Source organism: Erythrolamprus reginae, chromosome Z, assembly GCF_031021105.1.
Source record: "Erythrolamprus reginae isolate rEryReg1 chromosome Z, rEryReg1.hap1, whole genome shotgun sequence".
Lineage (NCBI taxonomy): Eukaryota > Metazoa > Chordata > Lepidosauria > Squamata > Dipsadidae > Erythrolamprus > Erythrolamprus reginae.
Genome location: NC_091963.1, coordinates 93,192,653 through 93,207,674, shown reverse-complemented (window position 1 = coordinate 93,207,674; position 15,022 = coordinate 93,192,653). Strand labels below are relative to the sequence as shown.

General features: G+C 40.4%; 2 protein-coding genes across 8 annotated transcripts in view; one reads left to right on the top strand and one right to left on the bottom strand.

Annotated features, from left to right (window-relative positions):
* Positions 1–948, bottom strand: part of BRCA1 (BRCA1 DNA repair associated) — an 88,624-nt gene extending 87,676 nt beyond the window's left edge. The window contains exon 1 of one of the 3 annotated variants that reach the window (XM_070727011.1): positions 743–948. The gene's annotated coding sequence lies outside the window, so the exon portion shown is untranslated. The remainder of the gene's footprint in view (positions 1–742) is intronic. The other 2 variants (XM_070727010.1, XM_070727009.1) reach the window with 2 other exon arrangements.
* A 1,299-nt stretch (positions 949–2,247) lies between these two features.
* NBR1 (NBR1 autophagy cargo receptor) overlaps positions 2,248–15,022 on the top strand; it is a 36,612-nt gene continuing 23,837 nt past the window's right edge. The window contains exons 1-4 of one of the 5 annotated variants that reach the window (XM_070727000.1): positions 2,251–2,405; positions 4,598–4,702; positions 12,838–12,900; positions 14,366–14,384. In XM_070727000.1, the coding sequence (XP_070583101.1) occupies positions 2,328–2,405; positions 4,598–4,702; positions 12,838–12,900; positions 14,366–14,384 (265 nt within the window). In that variant the 5' untranslated portion in view covers positions 2,251–2,327. Of the gene's footprint in view, positions 2,581–4,597; positions 4,703–12,837; positions 12,925–14,365; positions 14,385–15,022 lie in introns of all 5 variants that reach the window. The other 4 variants (XM_070726997.1, XM_070726999.1, XM_070727001.1 and 1 more) reach the window with 4 other exon arrangements.

The following is a 15,022-nucleotide window of genomic DNA, read 5'->3' as shown; positions in this document are numbered from 1 at the left end:
TCATATTTAAAACAGGACTACAATAATCTCTCATTTCTAATCTGACATTTCAACCACTACCCAGTTTTCTCTGTAATACAGAATCCTGAACGTTGTTATAAGAATTTCATTTCATTTATAAATGACTCAGCTGTGTCACACACAATTTTCCCATGTCTCTAATAAAATTTTGATAAACAAACCTTAGTTAATAATATCCTTGATTTATTGGCCAAGTGTTTTTCAGCAATATCTCTATCTAATTTCACAAACTATCCATTTCATGAAATCAAGTTATAAGTAGGCATTACTGGCAACCTTCTTTTTCTGTCCACCTCCAGTTGTTTCATTTTGTAGGTAATAATTTCTTTATCGACAGAAAACAAATGCCCTATTTTAAATATTAAACTTTAATCAAATATTTTTGTCACACTAGACCTAATAATGTTACATTACGCCCAGCGTCCCTCCTGTTTCCCTGTAATGTAACATACAGTGAATATAGTAACAAAAACGGAAGAGTTAGTTTACACAGAAACTGCGGGAAAAAGGTAGTTGATGGTAAAGACGATTTATTTCTCCCTTATTCCAGTCTTTTATCATATGAACTAGATGGTTACATCATCTCCCACGAACTCCTTTGGGGTACTAATAAGTTCCTCTTGATTAAAATTCCCAAGATTTTTTTTAAAAATGCGCACCCAAACTCCAATCGTAATCTGCCGTTACTGCTGAGTTACTTTGCTTCATATGTCTTACTCACCTAAACGCTGCTTTCCTTCGCTTAGGTTTGGCACGTTTTCCAAGCTCTCGCCGCTCCTAAAAAGCGACCTTACTCCTTTCGCCTCCCGCTCCGGTTTTTTTCCCCGCGCCTTCCTCTTTTAATATCCGGCGGGGAAGGGGCAAACGCCTGCTATCCAATCTCCTCGAAGCTTCTGTATCCCATGACTGCAACAATATTCAGCCCCACCAATTGGTAACGCCAGAAAGGCGGGGAAAAGAATGGCTTTACAGACCTCGCTGCTTGAGTATGAAATGATCCCATCACTAAATTCTGACAACACAATAATGTGGCCTTGTTCAAATGTATTTAAGCCTAGGTAAAAAGCGATGGAGGGTCAATTTGGTCTAGGATTGCCATCTGTCTTCAATGGTGTAGGACAGAGGTCTTCAAACTTGGCAACTTTTAAGACTTGTGGACTTCAACTCCCAGAATTCTCCAGCCATCATAGCTAGCTGGAGAATTCTGGGAGTTGAAGTCCACAAGTTGCCAAGTTTGGAGACTCCTGGTGTAGGAACTCCTGCTTGAGCGTGGAGGAGGGAGGGTTGGACTAGATGCCGCCTAAAATACGATCTAAGTATTGCCCACAACATCATATGCTGCAACGTCCTGCCTGTCAATGACTACTTCAGCTTCAACCACAACAACACAAGAGCACGCAACAGATTTAAACTTAATATTAACTGCTCCAAGCTTGACTTGAAAAAAATATGACTTTAGCAATCGAGTTGTCGAAGCGTGGAACTCATTACCGGATTCAGTAGTGTCAACCCCTAACCTCCAACATTTTTCCCTTAGACTATCCACGATTGACCTCTCCAGGTTCCTAAGAGGTCAGTAAGGGGCGTACATAAGTGCACTAGTGTGCTTTTCGTCCCCCGTCCAATTGTCTCTCCTTTATCTCATACAGTATATCTTTTCTTCCTTTCATATATCTTCTCTATTTTTATATATTTTCTTCTATCCTTTTCTTTATATATATTACTACATGTCTATTCTCTTCAATATGTATTGTGTATTGGACAAATAAATAAATAAATTAAATAAATAAAGGGAATCACAGGCTAGAAACCGGAGTCTCACTTTAGTCATGTGACTTTGGTCAGTTAATTTCTTTCAACCCAGGGAGTCCCATTCGATGTGATAAGGCGACATACAAGTTTGATAAATAAATTGTTCCATGGTGTTTTCTTTATAATCTTGGAAAGACGATGATAATTCCCAATTTAAAAAAAACCACGTTCACACAGAATCCAATGTGAATTCGAGCGATTTTTGTATTTGCCGCGATCTTTTTACTGCAGCCAAGTGTTTGCTTTTTCATTGGCTGGTTACAACACAGGAGAGATGTAAAAATGGCTTCTACCACGCTCTGGACCCGGAAATCCCTTCCCCTGGTAAACTCCATACTTGTTATTGTTGTTCTTTACAAGATCCGCCTCTCTCCTCGCGGGTAGCCAATAGAACGAGCCTCCCCCCACCCCACCCCCGCCCAGTTGCACTCAGCGGCAGTGGCTGCAAGAGCTAGCCGACGAACCTGTGATCTTGCGTCATAGCGTGGGGAGGGATGGCGAACGCTGAGCGTGGAACCTCGGGCTTCGCCGAGGTCCGCTCGTCAGACGTCCAGGACCTGCTAGGCAGTCCAGTAAGTTCCGTCCCACCCGCCTGCTTCCTCCCCCGAGAGGCGTCCTCCGGTCGTGCGGTGTAGCCGAATAGCCCCCTCGGCTTCATCCCCCCACGTCAATGGGCTGCGGCGGTTTAGTGCAGCTGGAGGGCGCCAGGTGGCGGACGCCGACTGAAGGGGGTTTGCTGAGCGTTTGGTAAGCGAGGAGTAAGCTTCGTCCTGGAGAAGAAGCGGCCACCGCATAGCTTTTGTGCTCGAGAAACGCTGTGTTGCTAAGTCGGCTCTTCTCCCGTCCCGCGAATGATCCGTTTTCGATAGTTGCATCAACAGCAGGGAACTTTTTCGGGCTCCCGCGTTATAGTATACTGTTTAATAAGGCTTTTGGCAATTTCTATTTTAATGCGAAGCCAAATGGAAACGCCCTTAATCTCTCCTTTGAGTAAATATGTGATATTGAGATAAATGCTATGTATATTTACTACATATATTCGTCAATTTTGATGCATTCGCCTCCGTATATGTAAGGACTTAAATGCAGGGTTAAGGTAGCAAACCCTGTGTTTTCGTAGTTTCATTAGTACTGCAGTTAATCCGGAGGATAACCTACTAACTAGGTATCTTGTACTGTAGCAAGTAGGCCAGTTAAGATGGTGACTTTCCGGCAGATTCCATGATATGCAATTTCCTGTTCCAAGGATTTTCAAGATGGTATTTGTCCCATAGTGCTTGTCTTGAACGTTTGCGAAGTTATTATGTAGCCAGAACACTCTATTTCAAATAAACCTTGACTTTTAAGTTCCTGTAAAGGTATGGAACTTTAAAATATTCCAGAATATAGTTTTTTCTTTCAAAACTGCTCTATAAGTAACATAACATACTGGTGTTTATGGGTTATGTCCTACAATAAAGCTCAATAGACTTTAAAAGCGGTGCTGTCCTATTGTGGCTATATGGGGAGAAGTGATAATATATAGATCAATGATCATGTTTATTTTGGATAATTCTGAATAATTTTTGTAGACCTGCTTTTTTTGTTGATAGTCCTAACAGTTATAAAAGTATGCTTGAAGAATACTTGCTTGCCTACCTCAAAATGGTGGGAAATCACATTTCCACAATAGATATTTTCCTCACAGCAATGGCATTTTGAGGAGCTACCAAAAAAGGAGTACATATGCCTTACATACAAAACTGCTATGGGTAGATTAATGAAGAAACAAATACTAAAAAAATATTTTGTACTAAGAACAAGTTAAAGTACATACTAGTCATGGGCTGGGAACCTTTACAAGCTACAAATATGATTGAATTTATAACACAAATATGTGCAAAGTTCTAGGGTTCTCAGTCCTGGTTTATATTATCCATTATTTTCAGGTATTCCTCCATTGTGGATAATGCCAAATCTTTTTGATTTGTGCAGAAAATAATCTTGTTGCTATTAAAAAAAAAGAAATTCCATAACCGTTCTTCCATTACAAATTTCAATATATGTATGCATTTTTGCAATTATAGATTCATATTTATACGCAGTTCTGTTTCATTCTAATGTTCAAAACTATAAATTATTTTGTCTACTTTAAATCTAATTGTAAATAATATCCCTATTAACCAGGAATATTTAATTGAATCTAAATGAAAATTATATCTTTCTCTGCCTCAGTTTTTAAAATTGTATGTTACATTTCCCTTTACAAAATTTTAGTATCTCACAATAAGTTAGCCCTTATGTTTGTTATAAAAAAAGTATTGGGCAGAGAATCATAAAGGTATTTTTGGATCCAATTTGGTTTTTTATCTATTCTCAGTATGGCATGACTAACATAATGATTAATCTATAACCTTGACTTTGATTCTGGGCATTTTAATCTTGGGGTATTTGGTTAGGTGAAACTAACCTAACAAAGTATAGGACAGTGCACCTGACTTAACCAAAGCACATAGCGTAGCCATGAACATCAATTGGCAGTCAAAACATGATGAAAATTCCTTAATTTCATTATTGTTTTCTTGCCTTGCTCATATGCAAGCAAGCATAATTTAAGGGAATATTCAGAGGGAAGAGGAAGAGAAAAATTCAGGTAGCCCTAATTCAGGTTTAGGTTCTTTGAATTATATAGAAATATTGTGACTGCTTGGTTCCTCACAAAAAGAAGTTAAGTTTGGAACAACTACATTGTTTTTTATTTGATGTTTTCATTTTTTTCCTACAGATTCACAGAATGTATCCCCAGGTAAATTTCAAGGTGACCTTCCGAGGTAACACCTGGAATCTCTTTGTATCATCTCAAACCTCATGGGCTGATGTAGAAGCCATGGTGAGTTAAGTCTTTCCTCATTGTGATTCACTAATCAATAGCAGCTTTAATATAGTGGTACCTCTACCTAAGAACACCACTTCTTACCAACCTTTCTAGATAAGAACCTGGTGTTCAAGATTTTTTTGCCTCTTCTCAAGAACCGTTTTCCACTTACAAACCTGAGCCTCCGAAACTGTAACTGGAAAAGGCAGGGAGAAGCCTCTGTGGGGCCTCTCTAGGAATCTTCTGGGAGGAAACAGGGCTGGAAAAGGTGGGGAGAAGCATCTGTGGGGCCTCTAGGAATCTCCTGGGAGGAAACAAGGCCGGAAAAGTGAGGAGAAGCCTCCACGGGGCCTCTCTAGGAATCTTCTGGGAGGAAAAAGGGCCTCCAACCTCCCTATGGTTTCCCCAATCGCACACATTATTTGCTTTTACATTGTTTCCTATGGGAAAAATTGCTTCTTCTTACAAACTTTTCTACTTAAGAACCTGGTCACAGAACAAATTAACTTCATAAGTAGAGATACCATTGTATTTTCCTTTCCTTTTTCATGTCACTTACTATTTTAAGTTTTCACAAACCTGTTTTTTTCAGCAGGTTCTGGAACAAGGTGATCATATTTTGGACATACCATATTTTTCAGTATAAGACGCATCTTTTTACCTCCAAAAAGGGTGCCAAAAACTGGGTGCATCTTGTACAACAAATGTTGTGGGGGGGAGTTGGGTGTGGTCAGCAGCAGAGCAGCAGCATTCCTGTGGCAACTTTTCACGCAGTTTGGCAGTGTTGCCGGACACTGCTGCCAAACTGCGCAAGAACCAGTCATCATTAAACTACAGGAAGGCTGCTGCTGCTGATCGCCACCACTGCGGCGGCTCCTCGCAGGCTGCTTCCCCGTGCAGGATTTGGTTTAAGGATGCTGCCGATGGACAAACAGCGAGTGGATAGTTCGAACTGGCCTTCGACCATATGGAACTTTTCCCTCTGAGCAGATTCGGATGATTCTTATTTACACACACAAACGGATTTAATCTGTTTAGGGGTCGGCCGGAGGCCACTCTGCAAATAAAATGAGGGGTTTTTACCACACTTCCCCTTTGAACAGAGAAGCTCAGCGCCTGTAAAAACATACCATTGAGGGTCTTTTGAGGGGGCTGGGGGTGGAAGACGCTGCCTATCCTCGTCTGCAGCCCTAACTAAGCCACGGCACGCTGGGAGGAATCGCTGCTGAATTTGCAAATTCAAATCGCAAATTCAGCAGTGATTCCTCCCAGCGAGCCGTGGGCTAGTTAGGGCTGCAGATGTGGATAGGCAGCGTCTTCCATCCCCCCCCCAAAAGACCCTCAACGGTATGTTTTTACAGGTGCTCAGCTTCTCCGCTGACCCCTAAACGGATAAAATCCATTTGTGTGTGTGTGAATAAGAATCATCTGAATCTGCTTGGAGGGAAGTTTCATATATGTGAAAAGAGATATGTAGTAAAAAAAGATTTTCAATGTCTAAGTGTGGAGCTGGGCAAAATAACTGATTCAGTGACTTTCTCAGAGGTGTTACCGGTTTGTGGCCAAGAGGATAAAACAACGTGTATCAGAGAGTTTAATGTGTGGTTAAGGCAGTGGTGTAAAGCTGAAGGTTTTGGCTATGTAAGTCATGATGTCAGTAGGTGGTCTAATAGGGAGTTGTTTAAGAGGGATGGTTTGCATCCATCATACAGAGGTACCCAGGTGCTCGGTAAGGAATTCAGAACTTTTTTGGACAGGCATTTAAACTAGGTAAAGGGGACAGAGATGTAACTGATGTGGGTGATTTCTGTCCCCGACCAATGAGGATAAAGCAGTTTTTGGAAGCTTATGAAAAGGGAGCTGCAAATAATATAGATGTAGTTGTTGATGATAAGGGGCAAACTAATAACGAAAATAATGTTCTTCGGGTAATGTGCACAAATGCTCGAAGCTTGAGCAACAAGCTCGGTGAATTAATGGCCATAATATCTAGAGATAATTTGGACCTGGTTGCCATAACTGAGACATGGTTTAAGGATTCTAATGAATGGGAAATATCCATACCAGGATATACACTGTATAGGAAGGATAGAATAGAGAGAAGGGGAGGTGGAGTAGCCATTTATATTAAAGAAAGTCTAAAAACAACACTAATTCAAAATACATGTCAAGATCTAGAGACTCTCTGGATTTGCATGCAAAATAAAGAAGGTTCTGTCATTAGAATTGGGGTGATCTATAGGCCTCCAGGGCAATCCGAGGAATATGACAACAAGATGGTGGATGAAATTACCCAAATGGCAGTAAAGGGAGATATTGTGGTTATGGGTGATTTCAACATGCCTGATGTTGACTGGAATATCCCCAGTGCCCTTACATGCAAAAGTAAGAATATAGTAGATGCCTTTACAGGAGCAGCTCTGGCACAGCTGGTTAAGACACCAACTAGAGGGGAGAATATTCTAGATTTAGTTTTTACGAATGGGAATTGGGTTTCAGATGTCAAGGTGGGAGAAAATTTAGGTTGCAGTGACCATCTATGTTTGTGGTTTGATGTAAAAACTCATTGTGAGCAATCCTATAATGCAACCAAAGTATTGGATTTCAGAAAAACAAATTTTAATGCAATGGGAGAATATTTAGATAATGAATTAAAGGGGAGGGATAAAATGGCAGGAGCGAGCATCCAGTGGACTGTATTAAAAAAGGCCATCTTAAAAGCCACTGGACTGTATGTAAGACAAATAACTAAAGGTAAAAGGAAGAAGAAACCGCTATGGTTTAGCAATGATGTAAGGGCTATAGTCAATGAAAAAAAGGCTGCCTATAGGAGGTATAAAGAGTCTGGAAGTATAGCTGATAGGGAGGTATATAAAATGAGACAGAAGGAGGCGAAACAGATAATATATGCTGCTAAAGCCTCAAAAGAGGAAGAAATTGCCAAATCTGTAAAGAAGGGGGATAAAACCTTCTTCAGATATATTAATGATAAGAAGAAGAAAAACTGCGGCATCACGAAGCTTAGTACCGGGAATAATACATGCATTAATGGGAATAAGGAGATCGCTGACCATTTCAATAGCTACTTCTGTTCAGTTTTCTCAAAAGACACCTTACAAAATAATACTATAGAGGGATATAGCATTGCTTCCAGCTGTACGGATTCAGCTCCAGTGATCTTAGAAGCCGATGTCTTAGAAGAACTTGAACGATTAAAGATAAATAAGGCAATGGGTCCAGATGGCATCCACCCCAGAGTTCTTAAAGAACTCAGATCTGTCATTGCTACCCCCCTGACTGATTTGTTTAACCAATCCTTGTTAACAGGAGAAGTTCCTGAGGATTGGAGAATGGCCAGTGTTGTGCCTATTCACAAGAAGGGCAGTAGAGAAGAAGCTGGTAACTACAGGCCAGTTAGCTTGACATCAGCTGTAGTTAAAATGATGGAGACTCTACTCAAAAAGAGGATAAATCAGCACCTAAAAAACAATAACTTATTGGACCCAAATCAGCATGGCTTTACTGAAGGCAAATCATGTCAGACTAATCTCATTGATTTCTTTGACTATGTCACAAAGGTGTTGGATGAAGGTGGTGCCGTGGATATTGCCTACCTGGACTTCAGCAAAGCCTTTGATACGGTTCCACATAAAGAGCTGATAGATAAATTAGTGAAGATTGGACTTAATCCCTGGATAGTTCAATGGATTTGCAGCTGGCTGAAGCGTAGACATCAGAGAGTTATTGTTAATGGCGAGTATTCTGAGCAGAGTCAGGTTACAAGCGGTGTGCCACAAGGATCTGTTCTGGGTCCTATTCTTTTTAATATATTTGTGACATAGGGGAAGGTTTGGTAGGGAAGGTTTGCCTATTTGCCGATGACTCTAAAGTGTGCAATAGGGTTGATATTCCTGGAGGCGTCTGTAATATGGTAAATGATTTAGCTTTACTAGATAAATGGTCTAAGCAATGGAAACTGCAGTTTAATGTTTCCAAATGTAAAATAATGCACTTGGGGAAAAGGAATCCTCAATCTGAGTATTGTATTGGCAGTTCAGTGTTGGCAAATACTTCAAAAGAAAAGGATTTAGGGGTAGTGATTTCTGACAGTCTCAAAATGGGTGAACAGTGCAGTCAGGCGGTAGGGAAAGCAAGTAGGATGCTTGGCTGCATAGCTAGAGGTATAACAAGCAGGAAGAGGGAGATTATGATCCCACTATATAGAATGCTGGTGAGACCACATTTGGAATACTGTGTTCAGTTCTGGAGACCTCACCTACAAAAAGATATTGACAAAATTGAACGGGTCCAAAGACGGGCTACAAGAATGGTGGAAGGTCTTAAGCATAAAACGTATCAGGAAAGACTTAATGAACTCAATCTGTATAGTCTGGAGGACAGAAGGAAAAGGGGGGACATGATCGAAACATTTAAATATATTAAAGGGTTAAATAAGGTCCAGGAGGGAAGTGTTTTTAATAGGAAAGTGAACACAAGAACAAGGGGACACAATCTGAAGTTAGTTGGGGGAAAGATCAAAAGCAACATGAGAAAATATTATTTTACTGAAAGAGTAGTAGATCCTTGGAACAAACTTCCAGCAGATGTGGTAGATAAATCCACAGTAACTGAATTTAAACATGCCTGGGATAAACATATATCCATCCTAAGATAAAATACAGAAAATAGTATAAGGGCAGACTAGATGGACCATGAGGTCTTTTTCTGCCGTCAGACTTCTATGTTTCTATGGCCGGGCCGATCCATCCGCTCACTCGGCGGCATCCTTACACCAAACACTGGGCGGGGAAATAGCTTGCGGAGAGGAGCCGCTCCTTGGGTGCCAGGAGGGCAGTCCCATGTCCTGCTCCCAATCTTGGGGCGTTGCGAGGGAGGCAGAGATAGTCAGAGCCGGAGACCTTCCCATACACCTACCTCCCCCTGGTCCTTGCAGGGATGTGACCGGTTGAGTCATGGGAGGAGCGCCCGTCTCTGGGTGAAAGTGGGTCTCCCCATTGAGGAAGCAGGTGAGAGGGGACTCTCGCTCGTGATCGGGACATGCGCCATGGCCTCGGTGAAGGTTTGAAGATCAAGTTCCAAGTTTGAAGACCCCTAAGTTAGGAGTGCAAGGGTCTTCAAACCTGGCAAGTTTAAGGCTTCTGATTGAAGGAGGAATTCTGGGAGTTGACATCTACAAGCCTTGAAGCTGTCAAGTTTGAAGACTCCTGAGTTAGGGATTAGGAGTGCAAGGGTCTTCAAACCTGGCAAGTTTAAGGCTTGTGGACTTCAACTCCCATTTCTGAGTTAGCATGATTGAAGAAGTAAGTCCACAAGTCTTGAAGCTGTCAAGTTTGAAGACCCCTAAGTTAGGGGTTAGGGATGCAAGGGTCTTCAAACCTGTCAAGTTTAAGGCTTGTGGACTTCAACTCCCATTTCTGAGCTATGGCTGAAGGAGGAATTCTGGAAGTTGAAGTTCACAAGTCTTGAAGCTGTCAAGTTTGAAGTTTGTAAAAGGTGTACATGGTTTTAAAAAGTATTCTGCTACACTGGTATTTTATTAAACAATATAATACTACACCATTTGGTTCAGAATGCTTTTTTTCCTTGTTTTCCTCCTCTAAAATCTAGGTGCGTCTTATACACCGGAAAATAAGGGATTTTTTTGAAGTTGTAATTGGTCATCCATTTTTGCAATGTGACTTTAATCTTTAATTATTTATTATCTGTTTTTATTTTTGTTGTTTAATTATAATTTGTATTTAGAATTCTTACTGTAATTGAAATGGTAAACCAGCAATTAATAAAATTTGAGAGTATAATTTCTGTAAAATGTTAAGTGTATTATTCATGGAATGATCTCAGCTTTCTTCCTATCTTTTGATTAGCAAATTGGACCAATTTTATAAATGCAATTGCATTAAAGTATCCACTTTTCATTAATTCCACAGAGTGGAGAAGGTTAAAGGTAATTTGGCTGTGGCATCGCTGACATGTCTATAGTTTCCCAGCTATGCAGTAATCAAACTAGTGTAATGTTAACATATTTTCCAGTTTTAACATTCTCCCTCAATTTATGCAGAGCTGTATAAGGGCAAGATTAGTGACCAAGAACAACAGCATTCTAGTAATCAAATGTAGACACTAATAATTGGTGTAGGCAAAGTTGACTCTTCTATGACTTGTGGACTTCAACTCCCAGAATTCCTGAATCAATCATGCTAGCTCAGGAATTCAGGGTGTTGAAGTCCACATGTCATGGAAGAGTCAACTTTGTTTACCCCAGATATAGGCTACTAGATGATAATCAAAAATATCTGAGCTCCCAATAATATTCTCTTCATTTTTTGATGTTCTTTGTAAGTGAACAGTTCTTGCTCAAGTTATTTGTTTACTGACCAAACTGCTTCATAGCGGAAAGTGGATGGCATTGAATTACCGTTTGTTCATGATCAAACAAATAATTACCGCCCCTCCAAATTGCTCTTTGTATGCTTGCAGAAAGCAGATCTGAGATGTTTTTGGACTAGCACTTAACATTAAAAGAAATGGAAACTATTATTCCAATCAAGAATAAATGTAAATTTAAAGTAGTTGAAGATAGTATTTAAAAATGGGCATGAACTTGCATGTGTTTGCTGCAAATGGTTTAATTCAATATTGACATAAGGTTGCTTTGCCCTTTGTGTGCAAATCTTTAACCTGCTAGTATACTTTTATATACTCATTTTTTTTCACACTAAAAATACTATTATTTTTTTACTGGAAGAAACTTGTACAGTAATACCTCCTCTTATGAACTTAATTGGTTCCGGGACTAGGTTCGTAAGGTGAAAAGTTCGTAAGATAAAACAATGTTTCCCATAGGAATCAATGGAAAAGCCAATAAGGCGTGCAAGCCCATTAGGAGAATCCAAAATATTAAGGCTTAAAAAAAAAAAGCGGTGGCCAGACAAAGCTGAGGCGAACAGAGTGGGGGGAGGGAGTCCCAACGAAGCAAGGTGAAAAGAGCCTCTCTTGAGCTCCATGAGTCCCTGCCTCCTGTTTTTCTCCCCCCCACTCTGCTCATCTCCCCCACACCTTCTCCTCCCTTGAGCTCCATGAGCTTTTCTCTCCCGTTTTTGTCCACCTCACTCTGCTCATCTCCCCCACACCTTCTCCTCCCTTGAGCTCCATGAGCTTTTCTCTCCCGTTTTTGTCCACCTCACTCTGCTCATCTCCCCCACACCTTCTCCTCCCTTGAGCTCCATGAGCTTTTCTCTCCCGTTTTTGTCCACCTCACTCTGCTCATCTCCCCCACACCTTCTCCTCCCTTGAGCTCCATGAGTCTTTTCTTCCCGTTTTTGCCCACCTCACTCTCCTCATCTCCCCCACACCTTTCTCCTCCCTTGAGCTCCATGAGTCTTTTCTTCCTGTTTTTGTCCCCCCTACTCTGCCCAGCAGAGCGCCCGTTTTTGCAATCCTGGGATTCCCCTCCTGGGATTTCCCTACAGCATTGCAAAAATGCGGAAGTCAGGAGGTAGGGTTTCCCATGGAGAGGAGCCTCAGGGGATCCCAGGATCGAAAAAACCTGCACTTGGCTTGCAAAGAAAGTCCGGAGGCGGGGCATCTCAGTGGCGGCTTGGCAGATTTGTAAGGCGAAAAAAGTTCGTAAGAAGAGGCAAAAAAATTCCGAACCCTGGGTTCATATCTCAAAATGTTCATATGATGAGGGGTTCGTATCACGAGGTACCACTGTACTATATATTAAGAATTTTAGTTTTATTCTCAGGTTCCCCAAAAAATTTTATTGAATTCAGTGGGTCTGTTAGAATAAATTATTTATTTGATTTATTTTTAGTAGGTTTGCAATGTGGTGTGCAAATGTGCAAAGAGATGAATAAGATATATGCAAAATATTCTAAACAGCTTATAGCTGTTTAAGCTTTGATTCATTTATTCATACATACATACATACATATAATATGAGCGAGGGAGGGAGAGAGAGAGAAAAAGCACTTGGATTTGACAAAGAGGGTAGAATTTCTCTTGGCTTCATTTACATTTTATTGATATTTACTTTTGAAATATCAATAAAAAGGATTAATCTTTGCAGTCTATTTCTCCATCATCATGGAGATGAGCCATTTCACTATGATTAATTTCTGTTGTAGGTGAAAGTGTCATTTGAACTGAATAATATCCAGATCAAATACCTAGACGAGGACGATGATGAGGTACTGCACTTCTATCTTATGAAGGCTTCATTTTAAAAAAGAAGTTTATCCTTGTACTTTTCAAATAGAACACTAAAAAGTATTTCATATATTTTTTTATGAAGAAGCTTTTTTGCTCCTTGCAAAATAGCTTTCAGTCAATATTTGATCTGTATTGTGTAACAGTTAGTTCCACAGATTATCTAATTTTTCTGACATCTCTCCAGAGGCTTGCTTACCACTTCAGGATTGAAAAGATATTTAAAAAATAATAATTGGATAGTCTTTGATTTATGACCACAGTTAAACTCAGAGGTTCTTTTTGTAAATTATGGTTATAAAGCAAGACATCCAAGTAACTGCCTCAGTGATCATAATCCCAGCTCTATTAAGTATTAAGTGACCATGCAGGAGTGCCTCAAGAGGTGATGAAGACCTTGGGAATCCTAGCATTTACCAACATATGGAAATCTGTGAGTCACAAGTCTGCAGTTAGTGAGACCACCGACTCACAAACGTCCTCCCTTTCCCCTGCCATTCTTGAGAGACCTGGGTCGCCTTATTTTACCACCGTGCATGGAAGCCTCCACTTGTTAGGCCTACCAATGGACAGAAACCTGCCATGGCCATAAGACCTCAGCAAGCTAGGTACACCAGCACATAACCCTCATCCTTGCTCCTGCCATTCCTGAGATATGTGAGACTTTTTTCTGTCCCATCATGCCTGGGTTACTCATCTTTCGCTTTCCCCGTTTTCTTCTCCCATGTTGGGGTGTGAGTGGCAGTGAATCTGTAATCATAAGGATGTGATCCCTTCAGTCTGAGTTTTTATCATGTGATAGCAATGCTGCAATGGTTGGAACTTTGGGTAGGAGCTATAAGCCCCTTTGCAAAAAAAAATGTACACACATTTTGCTCCAAAGTTGTCCATTCTTGATAAATAGGTATGGCAGAAAATATTTTTGTCTGAGGATAAGTTATTTATTCTTAAATTGCTTTTGTTGTATAGAAGGCTTCCTCCTGAAACGAGTTAAATTACAATTTCCAAAATTCCCACCCAATACAGAACTCTGACTGGAGCATCAAGGGAATACCAAGTTGGGATGGGCTGGTAGGCTCTGTGATGTGCCTATACCAGTTGTCTTCAAAATGATAACCCATAACAGTGAGATAGTAGCATATTTGGACTGGGGGGAAGAAAATTGACTACATTTGAATATGGTGTAACCAGCAGTATTTGTTGAAATAACTTTCTACAGTTTTAATTTGCATGGTCTTGTCGATTTTACTTTGAACTATGTAAGTTTCTTAGTCGGAAAGCAGGATTGGGGGAAAGATCTGTTTAATAAAGAAATGAATATCTATAATAACTGAATTATGTCAGAAACGAATCCACTGTTCTGTAATAATCACATGAAAAAATCTGCTTTGAAAATTATGAGCATCAATTAAAAGCCGCCTTTCATGGTTTGGTTTCTTTTCACAGGTATCTATCAACACTGCAGGTAAGTTGCCTTTGTCTGACTAACAAAATCTGTTGAGTCCTACTGTGATATTGTGAATAAAGGCAGCGATCTAAATAAGGGACACACAGAAGTACTTAATAATACTGAGGTATACTTTTGTAAACAACATAGCACACGTTGTTTCTCTTCTGTAAAAAACTGTATTCAGCTATTGTCTAGTTTATTATTTATTTATTCGACTTCTATTCCGCCCAATCCCGAAGGACTCAGGGCGGCTTACAAAATAGTAATACAAATACAAAAAGATACAAAGCAATAAGAGAAGTCGAATATGATATCTAAAACTAGACTGCATGATAAAACCCATTTATTATAAAAGAAACATAATCCCATGCACACACACATTTCATACAGTATGGCCATGAAAGATGTACAATTTATGGCCCCCAGGCCTGCCAGCAGAGCCAGGTCTTCATGGTCTTAGGGAAGAACAGTAGGGTGGGAGCAATACAGATGTCAGGGGGTAGTTGGTTCTATAGAGCTGGGGCAGCCACAGAGAAGGCCCTTCCCCGCAGTCCCACCAACCTGCATTGCTTAGTCAACGGGACCTGGAGGAGGCCAACTCTGTGTGTTCTTATTGGCCTCTGAAAGGTATGTGGCAAGAGGCGGTCCCGTAA